Source organism: Vicugna pacos, chromosome 11 (genome assembly GCF_048564905.1).
Source record: "Vicugna pacos chromosome 11, VicPac4, whole genome shotgun sequence".
Taxonomy (NCBI): Eukaryota; Metazoa; Chordata; class Mammalia; order Artiodactyla; family Camelidae; genus Vicugna; species Vicugna pacos.
This window is the reverse complement of record NC_132997.1, coordinates 71,637,790-71,650,007: the sequence shown is the minus strand read 5'-3', so window position 1 is coordinate 71,650,007 and position 12,218 is coordinate 71,637,790. Positions and strand designations below refer to the sequence as shown.

The 12,218-nt window shown below is 44.2% G+C and overlaps 1 protein-coding gene across 2 annotated transcripts in view; it reads right to left on the bottom strand.

The window, feature by feature from the left end:
* LGI1 (leucine rich glioma inactivated 1) overlaps positions 1-1,675 on the bottom strand; it is a 32,756-nt gene extending 31,081 nt beyond the window's left edge. For both annotated transcript variants that reach the window (XM_006211022.4, XM_015245057.3), the window contains exons 1-2: positions 1,117-1,675; positions 640-711 (exon numbers count right to left, since the gene is read on the bottom strand). In XM_006211022.4, coding sequence (XP_006211084.1) covers positions 640-711; positions 1,117-1,586 — 542 coding nt within the window. In that variant the 5' untranslated portion in view covers positions 1,587-1,675. The remainder of the gene's footprint in view (positions 1-639; positions 712-1,116) is intronic.
* Between the last annotated feature and the right edge of the window lie 10,543 nt (positions 1,676-12,218).

Here is a 12,218-nt window from a genome sequence, read left to right as displayed (position 1 = left end):
TGTTTTTAGACATAGACTGAATATGTGGTTCCCTCATGGCCAACTCAAAACACACAGCAAAAACTAATCCTTTGCACTATCCTATATTAATATTTTCTTTTTCTCCTTGTAAGGGGACTAGTTATAAATTAGATGAGATTAGAAAACAGTCGCTTGAGAATTAGTATTTTAAGGAATTACTTAGAAAGAACCTAGATTTTTCTTCCCCACACAGTAAATCATACAGAGTAGCAGCCTGCCCCAGGTCCCCAAGGACAACATCTTGAGTGCATATGTTATGCTGTGTTCTGTATCGACTAATTCAGAAACTCCAGAGCAAAATAACCAAAGTTCTCAAGTCAAAAATGAAAGTAAAAGAGTGGAAGGAAATTAGGACCATTGTTGCAACATTCCAACAACTTCATAAACAGCCACGAAAGTAGCAGCATGACAGGTTAGCAAATTTGCCATTGCAAGAATCAACCTGCACCGTTGGTATCAAGTCGCAAACAAACCCATCTACCTCTCACTTGACTGATAAGCTTTTCCTCTCCAGAAATATAATCACATCTGACAAAATTAATACTGAGATTGTTTCACTAGAAGGCTTATCCAAATATATGCTCTATTAAAAATAGTCATGATATAAATATTTCTCACAAGAGCTGCAGCGATGGTGTGAATAAAAAACTCCCTTCTGAGATTTCAGTAAAACCAGATCTCACAAAGGATCTGAAAGAAAACAAAACAAAACAAAACAACAAACAGACACACACAAAGAGACACACACAGACAGAGAACAAGCCTTATGTTAATCCGGTTTAGCAAAACAGTCCCTATTTTGACACTATTTTGTGAAGTACGATACTGTTCCTTCCCAGATGGAGCAGGAGAGATGAAACTGCTACAGGTTTCTCATAATAATGCTCAGGAGTGGGAGGTATCTAAGCATGTTCTGTAGCAGCTAATAAAAATCAGAATTTCTAAATGCAGCAAAATGTTAGCCCCGTCAAACGGCCAAGCGTGCAAGAGGAATCTTTCTCTCTATGCCCTTCTACCAATACATACAAAGCCCCAAATACATCGGCTGGAAGGTTTAAATCGTAAATTAGATATCAAAATGCTTACGGGCCTTACAATGAGATAACATCAGGAGGAACGGTGCGTGGAATGGATCTGGCATTCTCACATAAAGCATTATCTTTGGTACAAGTACACACGGCAGGGCATTTTGGCTTCGCTGGTTTCTTCCCCTCAGTCAGCAAAAGCGCAGATAAGAGACATAGGCAGTAAGCAATTCTTTTCAGGGGGATGCAGGCATTTCCCATCCTTTGGCTTCTCTCTGATTCCATGCAGTCAGAAAAATATCCCCAAACATGAACAGGGCTTCTGGAATTCAGATGGTGCTTGTCTTGCTCTAAGACCAGATCACATAAGAGTCCACCCTTTTCCTTTGCTGCCTCTCTCTCTCTGCTTTTCAAAACCGGGACCTGCAGCTGATTCGTGAGCTGCTCCTCGCTCCAGCGATGCGCTGCTCCGGGAAGAGACCTGTGAGGTGCTGCGAGGTGGGAGGGATCCAACTGCTGGAGGAGAGAGCGGACTTGCATCACCAGGAAAACACTGAGCGCAGACCAGCCTTCGAAGGCAAAGCGAAGTGATGTAACAGAAAATAAACAGCTTTCTGCTTGCACCGGGAGGCCCTTTAATTGTTACCAAAAATAGGACAGCACTATGTCTTATTAGTGGGTGGGTGGGCGGGTGGGTGGGAGCAGTCATCTTGCCTGGATCTCGGCAATCTCAGAAACCTCTGGGAATTTGCTTTTCATGTGGCAAACAACCTAGTAAGAAAAACTAGCTTTGGAGCCAGCCCTGGCTGAAAAAAATGAAGTGAAATGAAACTCTCTCCCTCGGCAGCATTTGGCTGAAACCTTGGTATTTCTTTCTGAGTCCACCTGACTGACGCCATCGCTGAAAGACAAACAAGAACACATGGAGAATGTGACTTTCAGGGAGTGAATGTGAGTAAATACTTTTCTGACACTTAATTGTCATAAATTATTGATTTTCATAATCTGCCCCGCCCATGTGTAAACCATCCCCTCCTCCCGTGGTGAGGGAGGGAGACAGAAGCGTTGACTGCCTCTGTGTGTAATCTGCCCTCCTCACCTCTCACACTCCCCCTTCTTCAGCCTTAGAACCAGAAGCCTGGAAGGAACTCCCTGGCAGCAGGAGGCAGCCAGCTTTGGCTTCCAGGGCTCTGGAAAAGCTCTGGCTGAACCCAGGGGGCTGAGATAGGCTGAGGAGATGCCAGACTAGGAGCCAGAGACCTAGTGGCTTTGGAAGGTCCAGTTCTGCCAAGAATTAGCCCAATGTTGTCTCTAGATCTATTCCCCCATCTGTAGAATGGGCACGAGAGCACAGAGGTTCCATAAGTATTATGAACATTAAGTCAAAATGGAAGGCTATGTTACTGTCGTATTTGATGGGAAAGAGGATGCCCCTTTGGAGAAGGAGATTCATTTAAACAAGAGAAAAACAAGAGGCCCTGGCTTTGGGGGCAGGGCGGTATAGTCTGTGCTTAGGATGGAGGAATGTCTGCTTAGTCCTCTTACCAGGCTGAAGGCGGCCACCCCTCAAGCTGGCACAGCCAGCCTGGGGATGTCAGTCCACACTCTTTCTCTTTCAGCTTCTTAGACTGAAAATAGTACAAGGGCTGTCTAAGCAAATGTGTGATTAGGACAGAAGCTCACCCTGCACACACAGAACTGGAGGCATTGACAGTCTACCCTTCCCTTCTCATAGGTGGCTCCCCCTACACTCACTCCCACCCCTCATTTACGTGTCTGTAAGCTCGGGGAGGGCAGGGTGGTGCAGTTGTGGTCCTTCTCGTATCTGACTGCTCTCTGTTTACCCAGAAGACTGCAGGCTCCACAAAAGGAGAGACCCCGGGGTGAATCTGGGGCCTGGACCGTGTCGTGCACGACGTGAGCAGCCAGTGTGTCGTTATGGGCAGCAACAGCGCATGGAGGCTCTCCACGGTCGGTCGGGACACGCTCATTCAAAGAAACCCGACATTGCTTCTCAGAGTTACCCTGAAGGAAGTCAAGGACAATTCACCAAAGAAACGATCGAGCTGAGTTCTCAGGTAAGGGGGGAATGAAAGTGCAGGTTGGTGTGAGCCTTCCAGGTGGAGCAAGGAGCATTTGCCAAGGCCTGGCCACCACCTGGAGAACCGTGGACACCTCTGCAGAGTTTTAGGCAGAGGAGTGATATGATCTGGTTTGTGTTTCAAAAGGACCAGTAGGTTATTATCCTTAAGCTCCTTTTTGAGGATTTGTGATTATATTAGGTTTTTTGTTTGTTTATTTATAGAACAGAAAAGGAAAACTAAGTCCAGGAGAAGCAATGACTTTGAATGCATTCTGCTCTTGCTTCACTGCTTAAGGCTCTATGGAGGGAGGGAGTATATCACAGTGATTTTTAGAAACCGTGACCTACAGGCAAGCCCCACTTGAAACAGTAAAAGTGTCACTTAAAAGCTGGCTGCAAGTCAGATTTTTGTAAACTGAATCCTACTTCAAGTGCACAATGCAAACCTGCTTTGTAACATAATTACGTGGCGAAAATGTTATAGAAGATGTTTTTTATTCAAACAATCACCCACGCCCTAAGTTATCTGACTTGCAAACGATGTGTTCTGTAACTATAAAGACCCTGAGAACTTTCAGGGACCTCAGAGTTCTCGGATCCAATCCCTGAGTGTTACAGATGGGGAAACTGTAACAGGTACAGGAGGTCGCACAGACGGTGAGTGGCAGAGCCACCACTCTGCGTGGGATGACACTCTGGCAGATACTTGGTTAAACTGATCGGTGCAGTCAACGAGATAATTCCCCTACTCTGTTTCACTTTCAAATGTATCAGATTATCACGATGCCGTGATCAGCCCTGGGCTTTGTGCTCTGTAGAAGGGTCAAAGAAAGGGTGAACAGTCTTTCATATTTGACTTGGTTAAGCTCGGAGGGCAAACAAATGAGGGACAGAAATCATACCCATAACTTCACTTTGCAGCTGTATTTATCTAGTGGTTCAGTTTGTCAGCTCAAGTGGAAAAAGGACCATGATGGGGGGTGAAGGGGGGACTCTAAGGACAAATTACAATGGGCATTCTGAAAAGACAGTAACTTTTTCTTTTTCTATGGCATTTAAATGCCCAGACTTGAATTCCCTATTCAATTAAAACACCCACTATGATCAGGCACCATTTTAACCGTGTAGTACAGATTGCTGATGGCCTTTTAGGGAGAAAGAACCATTCCAGGCTCCAGAACTGGATGGAGGAGAGGGCTAGTGAGAGGAGGGCAGGTTGCTGCTATGCTGAAGTCCTGAGGGGCCTGGAGAGGGGGCTCTATTACTGACCAGGCTTCCCTGCGCTGCTCTGGGAATCCCTGGAAGGGCACAGAGAGGATGTGGGAAGCAGGAAGGTGGAAGCTTCGGGGTTCCCACCAGCTTGGAGGCCTTCATATGAGGTTGTGCATCACAGTGGGGGCCTTGGAAGAGGGGCCTGGAAAGGATGCAGGCAGAGCTGGAAGGAGGCCCAGAGAGGTAGGGAGGCCTGACTGAAGCAGGCTTACTGTCCAGTCCCAGCTCTGGAGGAGGAGCTGAGGGGTCCAGGGCTGGCTCTGGACTTGGCCATCCACATGACCATAGGCTGGCTGTTTAACATTTCCAGGGCACAGTTTTCTCCTCTGTAAACGGAGGAGTACGTAGAATAGTACATATCACATAAAGTTGCTTAGAGAATGAGAGACGGTAATGTATCTACAGTGCTTAGCATGGGGTCCAATACATGAAAAAGATTTGTCGTCATCATCATCATTATCAGCATTGCAATAGGACTTAAATTCTGAACATGGGACTCCTGATACCTGGGAAGCAAAGCTCTCAGACAAAAATGGATTTATTTTAAGTGTAAGTTCACTCTAGGAAGCAGGCACTTCTGGGCACTATGACAGACTGTGGCCTTGCCAAGAGTCTCTGCACATGGAAGAACCAAGAAGCCTCCAGGGAAAGAAAGAACTCTTTCCCAGTTTGGGTGAGAGTAGGAATACCCAAGCTTGGTCTGGGACAAGGTCCAGAGCTGGAGAAGAAGAAAGAGGTTATGAACAAGGATGAAGATTTTTTTCTTCAACCCATTGCCCTTGAACCTGTGTAATTTGAGGGGGTAAGAAGAATCTACTTTGGGACGCCTGTAACAAGGGCACAATGCCGTTGCACGTGGCTGCTGTGAGGACCACACAAAGTACTCTGGCACCTGAAGCTGTCGTAGAGATGTGACACCAACATCATCCTCATCCAGGCCCATGGCTCAGGCATCACCAAAGTCACTGGATTTTCCACCAGGTACAACTCAACCTGAGTGTCCCACAGTAGTGACAGCCCCGCAGACATAGGAAGTGGCAAATGATCCCAGCAGGGAGCCTGAGCAGAAGAGAGGGGAAATGAAGGCTATTTGGGAACACATGTGTGACGTTCCCTGGCGTTCTCAGAAACTGGAAGGGGTCTTTTAGGAGGGACTGGCAATTCTGGGAGAGTTGATGAAAGCAGAAAGAGAAAGAACAGCCTGTGCCGTGGTTCTGATCCCAGTTTTCCCCTCAGGCTGGTGTGACCTAGGAAACACACATTGTGCAAGTAAACAAATCATTATTCTGAGCCTTAAAAGATCCAGCGTGGCCCTGCCTCCTTTTACACTCAGACATGCAAACTGGTGTCAGTTTAAGCAGCTTTCTCAATAGAGCAGGGTTTTTGAAGCAGCAAGTCAGATGCATTAGTGGGTTACAAAATCAATCTAATAGGTGCAAGCAGAATTTTAAAGAACAAAATAGTTTTGATCCAAAATTGGACTCTGTTACCTTTAAGAGTAGCTAGTGCCTTGTGAAGACTTTGTTTCCATTCTTTGTGGGGTATGTGTGTGTGTGTGTGTGTGTGTGTGTGTTTGTGCATGCAGGGTTGTGATATAAAGCACGTTTCTTACAATCGGTTTATGATCTTCCCCCCTAAAAAAGGAAAAGAAAAAGAAAGATCTTTAGCATTAGAGGATGCTAAAGATCTTCACCCACACCAGGAGCCTGTGAAATGGCAGAGAATTGTTGATCTCAATTCCAATAAATTTCACTTACTGATTGAGGGCAACAATTAGACCTGATAAAATATCATTTCTGTTATTTACTGGCTGTGTGACTTTAGGCAAGTTGCTTAGCTTCTCTGTGCCCCATTTTCCACATTGGTAAAGTAGAATACCTTTGTATTGTTGATATTAAGCTTAGTGATAGTGCACGTGGAAGGCATGTCACAAAGAAGGCATTCAACTTCTGATACTCTCCCAAAATTAAATGGGGAGTGGGGAGAGGGCAGTGAGCAGAGGGCCAGATCTTAAAGATTAGAAGTAGTATGTCACTAAGGACTGTTTGGTAGAAAGTAATAGACACTGACTCTGCCAGTCTAAACATAAAAGAACCTTACTGCCACAGTGATGGAGTGACTCGTGGAATCCAAGGAAGGGCTGTCTAAGCAGGCTTCAGAAATGGAGAAACTTGTGGGAACTTGGGGATCTAGGCAGCAGGAGCTAATGGGCAATGTCCTCATGTGACTCCATTCCAACCAGTTATTATCCACATGTTCCTCCTCAAAGCAGAATGTCCATTGGGCTGCGCTGGAGTCAGATACCCCCCCTTTTGCCATGGGAAGCCAGGGCACATTCTTTGGCAGTCCCACCTGGGGTACACACTATGGGAGAGGGCTGGTCCCCAAAGCAAACTTGGGTGCTACTACCAGAAGCAGAGAGGATGGACGCTAGCCAGGCAAAACCAAGGGACCCTCACTATAGGACATGTGCCAGGATCTGTTAGACGGGGACAAAGGGCAATGATATCAGCTATCATCCCAAACCCAACCTCATGATTTTAAAGAGCAATGACCAGGGGACAATCTAGATAAACAGTTACAAATAATTTCCCAAAAGTCAGCTAGACTCTGTGTCCTGACTGTGGAATCAGGGGATTTCAACTCTTGTGCTCCAAGAGAATAGAGGTTTGGCCAAGAGTGGAGTTGAGAAGGCAGTAATAACCAAGGCTGACACTCAGAGAAGGAATATCATGTGCGAGCTGCTGGTCTAAGCACTTTATGTATATTGATTCACTTAATCCTCATAAAAACCTCATGGTCTGGATATTATTATTATTATTATTATTATTATTATTATTATTATTATTATTTCCTCTATATTTACAGAAAAAATAAAAGGAGGTCCAGGGGGTTAGAGAGCATGCTCAGAGTCCCCCAGCTAGTGAGGGGTGTCACTGGAATCAAACCCAGGCACTGTGACTCTGGTGCCCAAGGTGTTAGTCACTGCTGGACAATGCCTCTCCAAAGGGCAGTGTGGGATGTGGGGTGCTGGGTGCTGCTTTGGAGGCCCCTAGCGCCTCACTGGCTAGGCACTGCTATTGAACTACAGTTCCCAGCATGCAACTGGGCTATCATCTTAACCCCTTCCTTGCCAAAAGTTCCTCACTGACTTGGGTAAAAAGTTTTTTAATGGCAAATGTGGCAAAATCTGGTTTCCCTAAAGGATGATTATGCAATTGAGGCATGAATGCTGATGTAAGTGGGATTAGACAGAGGACAAGTTAAGATTTTAGGTTAAAATATCCTCTGCAGTTTTTAGTGTTCAAAGGAAGACACAGGAGATGACCATGGGAAGGAGTGTTTTTTAACCTACAAATGTATACTGGGAAAATGTCAGTAAGCGTGCTTTAAAGCACCCATTCTCAAACTTGGCTGCACTTTGGAATCACCTGGGGAGTCTGAAAAAATACTTGAATGCTTAGGTTACATCTCTAGAAGTTCTTATGTAATTGGTGTGGAGTGTGACCTGGACTTCAGGACTTAAAAATTGCTTTAAATTCTAAAGTGCAACAAAATTTGAGAACCCTTGTTTCAAAGAAGGGAAATATTCAGGTGGGATCATAAAAATGAATCAAATTGTGACTAGCTCAAGGAAGCTTTTAAGGGAAAAGAGAGGGAGACAGAATAGACTCTAAAAGCAATGGTTCTCAGCCCTGGCTGTTTGTTCATTAGGGTCACTTAGGAAATTTTTTTTTTTTAAATACAGATACCTCACCCCAGACCAACTGAATTAAAATCTCTGGGCATGTAGTCTAGGGCTGAAGCGACCCGAGAACAGTGGTTCTCAAAGTGATTCTGATGCACTTTCAAGTTTTGAGAACCCCTACCCTGGGATGTAGGCTCTAGGGAGGCAGAGACCTGATCTGACAGGTTCACCAGTGAGCCTAGCAAAGTGTTAGAATATGCTTTTGATAGTCTGTTATGTTACTGGCCTCCAAGGAACCACACCTCCCTTGGGAGCCAGGCTGGTCCTCCTTAATCAACAAAATGTGGCAGAAGTGATACTGTGGCAGTTCCAGCCCAGAGCCTTAAGAAGACCCGGCAGCTTCTGCTTTTGCACTTTTGGGAGCCCTGAGGTGCGTGTAAAAAGTTAGGCTCCTTGTGAAGAGGCGATATAGAGAGTTAGAAATCCTGAGACTATGTAAAGAGAGACCCAGCCACCCTAGCATCCAGTTTGAGTTCATCCCTAAGTGGATCTACCAGATGAATGCAGCCATAAAATGACCACTGGCAAGACCAGCAGAAGAAACTCCCAACTGAGCCCAGACCAGACTGAAAAGCTGCGAGCAAATAGAATGATAATTGTCTTAAGCCAGTACGTTTTAGGTGGTTTGTTAATGCAGCAACAGAAAAAAAAAATCAAAATAAAAGAGTGATCAATAAATATTTGTTGAATTAGTGGGTAAAAATGCTATAGGGACATGGAGCTAGAACACAGCCTCTCTCCTTTGTCAAAAGAGGAAAAATAGGAGTTAGAAGGAAAGTAGGGGTATACTATCCAATTGATGAAGACAGTTAGAAGGGAATTTCGACCAGAAGCCAGTAATGCTGTACCCACAGCCCAGACTACAAAGGCTCACGGTGCCCAGTCAAGAATAATTAAAGGTACTAACTCCTGCTACCACATATTATTATATTATATAATATATTATGTAACATTATATTATATAATTATTTGAATTATATATTGATTCTTCTTAGCAAGTTTTATGATAAGTACTATTATTATGCCATCTTACAGATTAAAAAAAATGAAAGTTCAAAGAGGTTAAATTATTTGCCCAAAGTCATATAGCTACTACTAATTGTTTTGTTTTTGTTTTTTGGAGGGGGCAGGTAATTAGGTTTATTTATTTTTAGAGGCGGTACTGGGGATTGAACCCAGGACCTTGTGCATGCCTAGCATGCACTCTACCACTTAAACTATACCCTCCCTACTTATAGCTACTATTAATTGGAACTCAACCCATATTTGTCTGACTCCCAAATTTAAGCTTTTAAGCACACAGTAGGGCCAACCTATTCAGAAAAACTGAATAGTGACACTGTGGGTAACTCAGTTTTGAAGGGCAGTAACAGAGAAGAGTTGCTATCTGCCATTGGTTGTAAATAAAATCTGCTGTTTTAGCACAGGAATGCATCCTCCAATTTTAGGAAAGAAGTCAATGGAAAAATAGATTTCACATTACAGCTAAAGTTGGTAGATTACATCTACTTGGTAAAGCAAAGAAAACTAGCAGTTAATCTTAGGTCCAGCCATCTGTGATGAAGAGTAGTTAGACATTTAGGCATTCTGAGAAACTTAAACCAAACTTCTCAATCCCAGACGTGAGCTTCCTAAGCAGTCAGAGTTGCTTAAGAAGAAAACAAGGCCAGATGCAAGCCAGACCAGAATAGCTTCTTTGGCCTTTAGCTCTCCAAAACTCTGCAGAACGTTTTTTTTTTGTTTTTTTGTTTTTTGACCATCTCTTTTAAAATTGTCCTGACAGAAGCTTCAGTGTCTTCTATAGGTAGCATCTCAAAATTTCCTTCATCAGTTCAGTATATCAATGCTTCCTTGGAGTGTCAGAGCCAAGGACGAAAGAGGGAAAGTCAGTGGGTTCCTAGGCAGTTTGGAGCTGTTTACCTGCCCCCTTTTGATTTCTCTTCCTTCATTCCTTAGTTCAATGTGTGCTTCTGAATTCCCTATTATGCACAAAGCATTGGGGAAGGTAAGGAAGCACCCAAGTCTCTTGTCTATGGGGAACTTGGTGAGCCCATGAGCTGGAAGCAAATTGAACGAATACTTAGATTATAAGATCACAGACAGCTCCAGGCTCCATTATTCTCTCTCTGCTTATTTGGGAGGCAACCATAGGACTGTAGACTCTGATAGCTCTGGGTTCAAATCCCAGCATTGCCACCACTGACTGTAGGATCTTGGTCAAATCACTTAACCTCCCTGGGTCTCAACTGCTTTGTGTAAAATGAGATTAATAATGCTGACCTCACAGGCGTTTGCCAAAAGCTGGGTGACTTTGTGTCTGTGAAAGCTTTTGATCATCTCTCACCTTTTATAGGGATGAGGGATTATTATCCCATTCTTATCTTCTTTACTGAATTGCATTCTATCCTCCCTCCCCAACGAGCTCTTGTCTCTGACTCTTTCTCCTCTGTTTTATTTCCCTCTGTTGTCAGGGTTCCCAAGACTTGTTTTAATCAGGTGTGGTAAGACATGCAGACTTGGGAATGACTGTCGTGAAGGAAAAAGTTGTTTACTTAGCTTCCTGGAGTATAAAATAGGAGACATGGCACACCCTGCAGGGGGGGCCCATGCGGAAGCATGAGGGTCGGTCAGGAGGCAGAGAGAGTGAAGATAAAATGTGGACAAGAACTTTTATTGTACTAGTTTCAATAATCTGAGTGGGCTTTGGGGCACAGTAGCTGTCCCTAACTATCTGGTACCTGCCCCTGAGATGATTAGGACAGGTGGATGGTGGTGGAAGTATGAGAGCCCAATAGAGGAGGTGATTGGAGAAACTAGTTGGCACTGGTTTGCATATGAAAGATACATTCACAAGGTAAGTCATTTACTATCTCCAGGAATTGGCTAACCCTGGGAGGGGCAGTCCCTCCAAAGTCAGCAAGGCTCCAAATGTCAAACCATCAAAATAAAGAAAATAAAAAGACATGTTTAATATACTCTTCCAGCCACTCCTCAGGAGGAAGCAACTGACTGGGCTCTAAGAGAACTGGGAACAGCATGGAAGCCTGGGGAACCACCCCATTAGGAGTGATGGCCTGCAAGGAAGGGAGAGGAGGGTCAGCGAACCTGGTAGACTTTCAGCCCTGGCACTATTGATTTACCAAGATTCCAAGCCCATCACAGAGTGAAACTTAGGTACACAGAATGAAAGGCAGCAAGTTGTACTGCTTAAAAAAGCCTCCTTGAAGGCAAGACCCATAATTTATGTATCTTTCTATTTACTTGACTGAATGATCATTGACTAGGAGAAACAGCTAAAATAGCCCTATAAAAGAGAAAAGATCATTTAGAGGTGTGAGCTGGTGCTTTACTCTTAAAAAATAAACTTTGTTTTGCTTAATTTTTATTCCCAAAGTTAAGTATGTTGAATTTATACATTTTCATGACTGTCTTCAATTTTGAGTAGAAACTGAATTAGCCCTGGATTGGAGACCATTGCTTATGTCCCCAAAGGGAGAGCCCCTTCTGGCTTATGCTGGTGTGAGAAAGTGAACCAGCCCTGCTTTCTTTCCTTGGTTAAATTTTCAGGGGAAGAAAAGTGGTGTAATTGATGATGAAGAAGAAGATGATGATGATGACTACACTTAACCTATATTTATAATGTGCCAGTCACTGTTGTAGGTGCTTTAGATCCGTTATTCCATTTAATCACAACATACATAGCTTGGCTATTATTGACTCCCAATTTATAAACGAGGAAACTGAGGCACAGAAGCTAGGCAGCTTGCCCAAAATAAGAGGTCAATCTGGCTTTACACTGAGGAATTCCATGCTCTTAGTCACGCCACAGCACTGACCCTTGCTTCAGAGTGGTTTCCTGAAACGAAGATAATCTACCTTATTCACACAAAAGCGGGCAAGAGCTGTGTGAGTGCAGAATCCCAGTGAGGCGATGTGGATTGAGCCTTTGTGCTAACCTGGGTGTGTAACCAGGGTTGATCCTTGGAAAAGCGGTGGCATGTGGGGAGTTTGTCTCTGGGACATGGAAGGAAGAAAAGGGGCTAAGATCTGGTTCTGTGATGGATGAGCT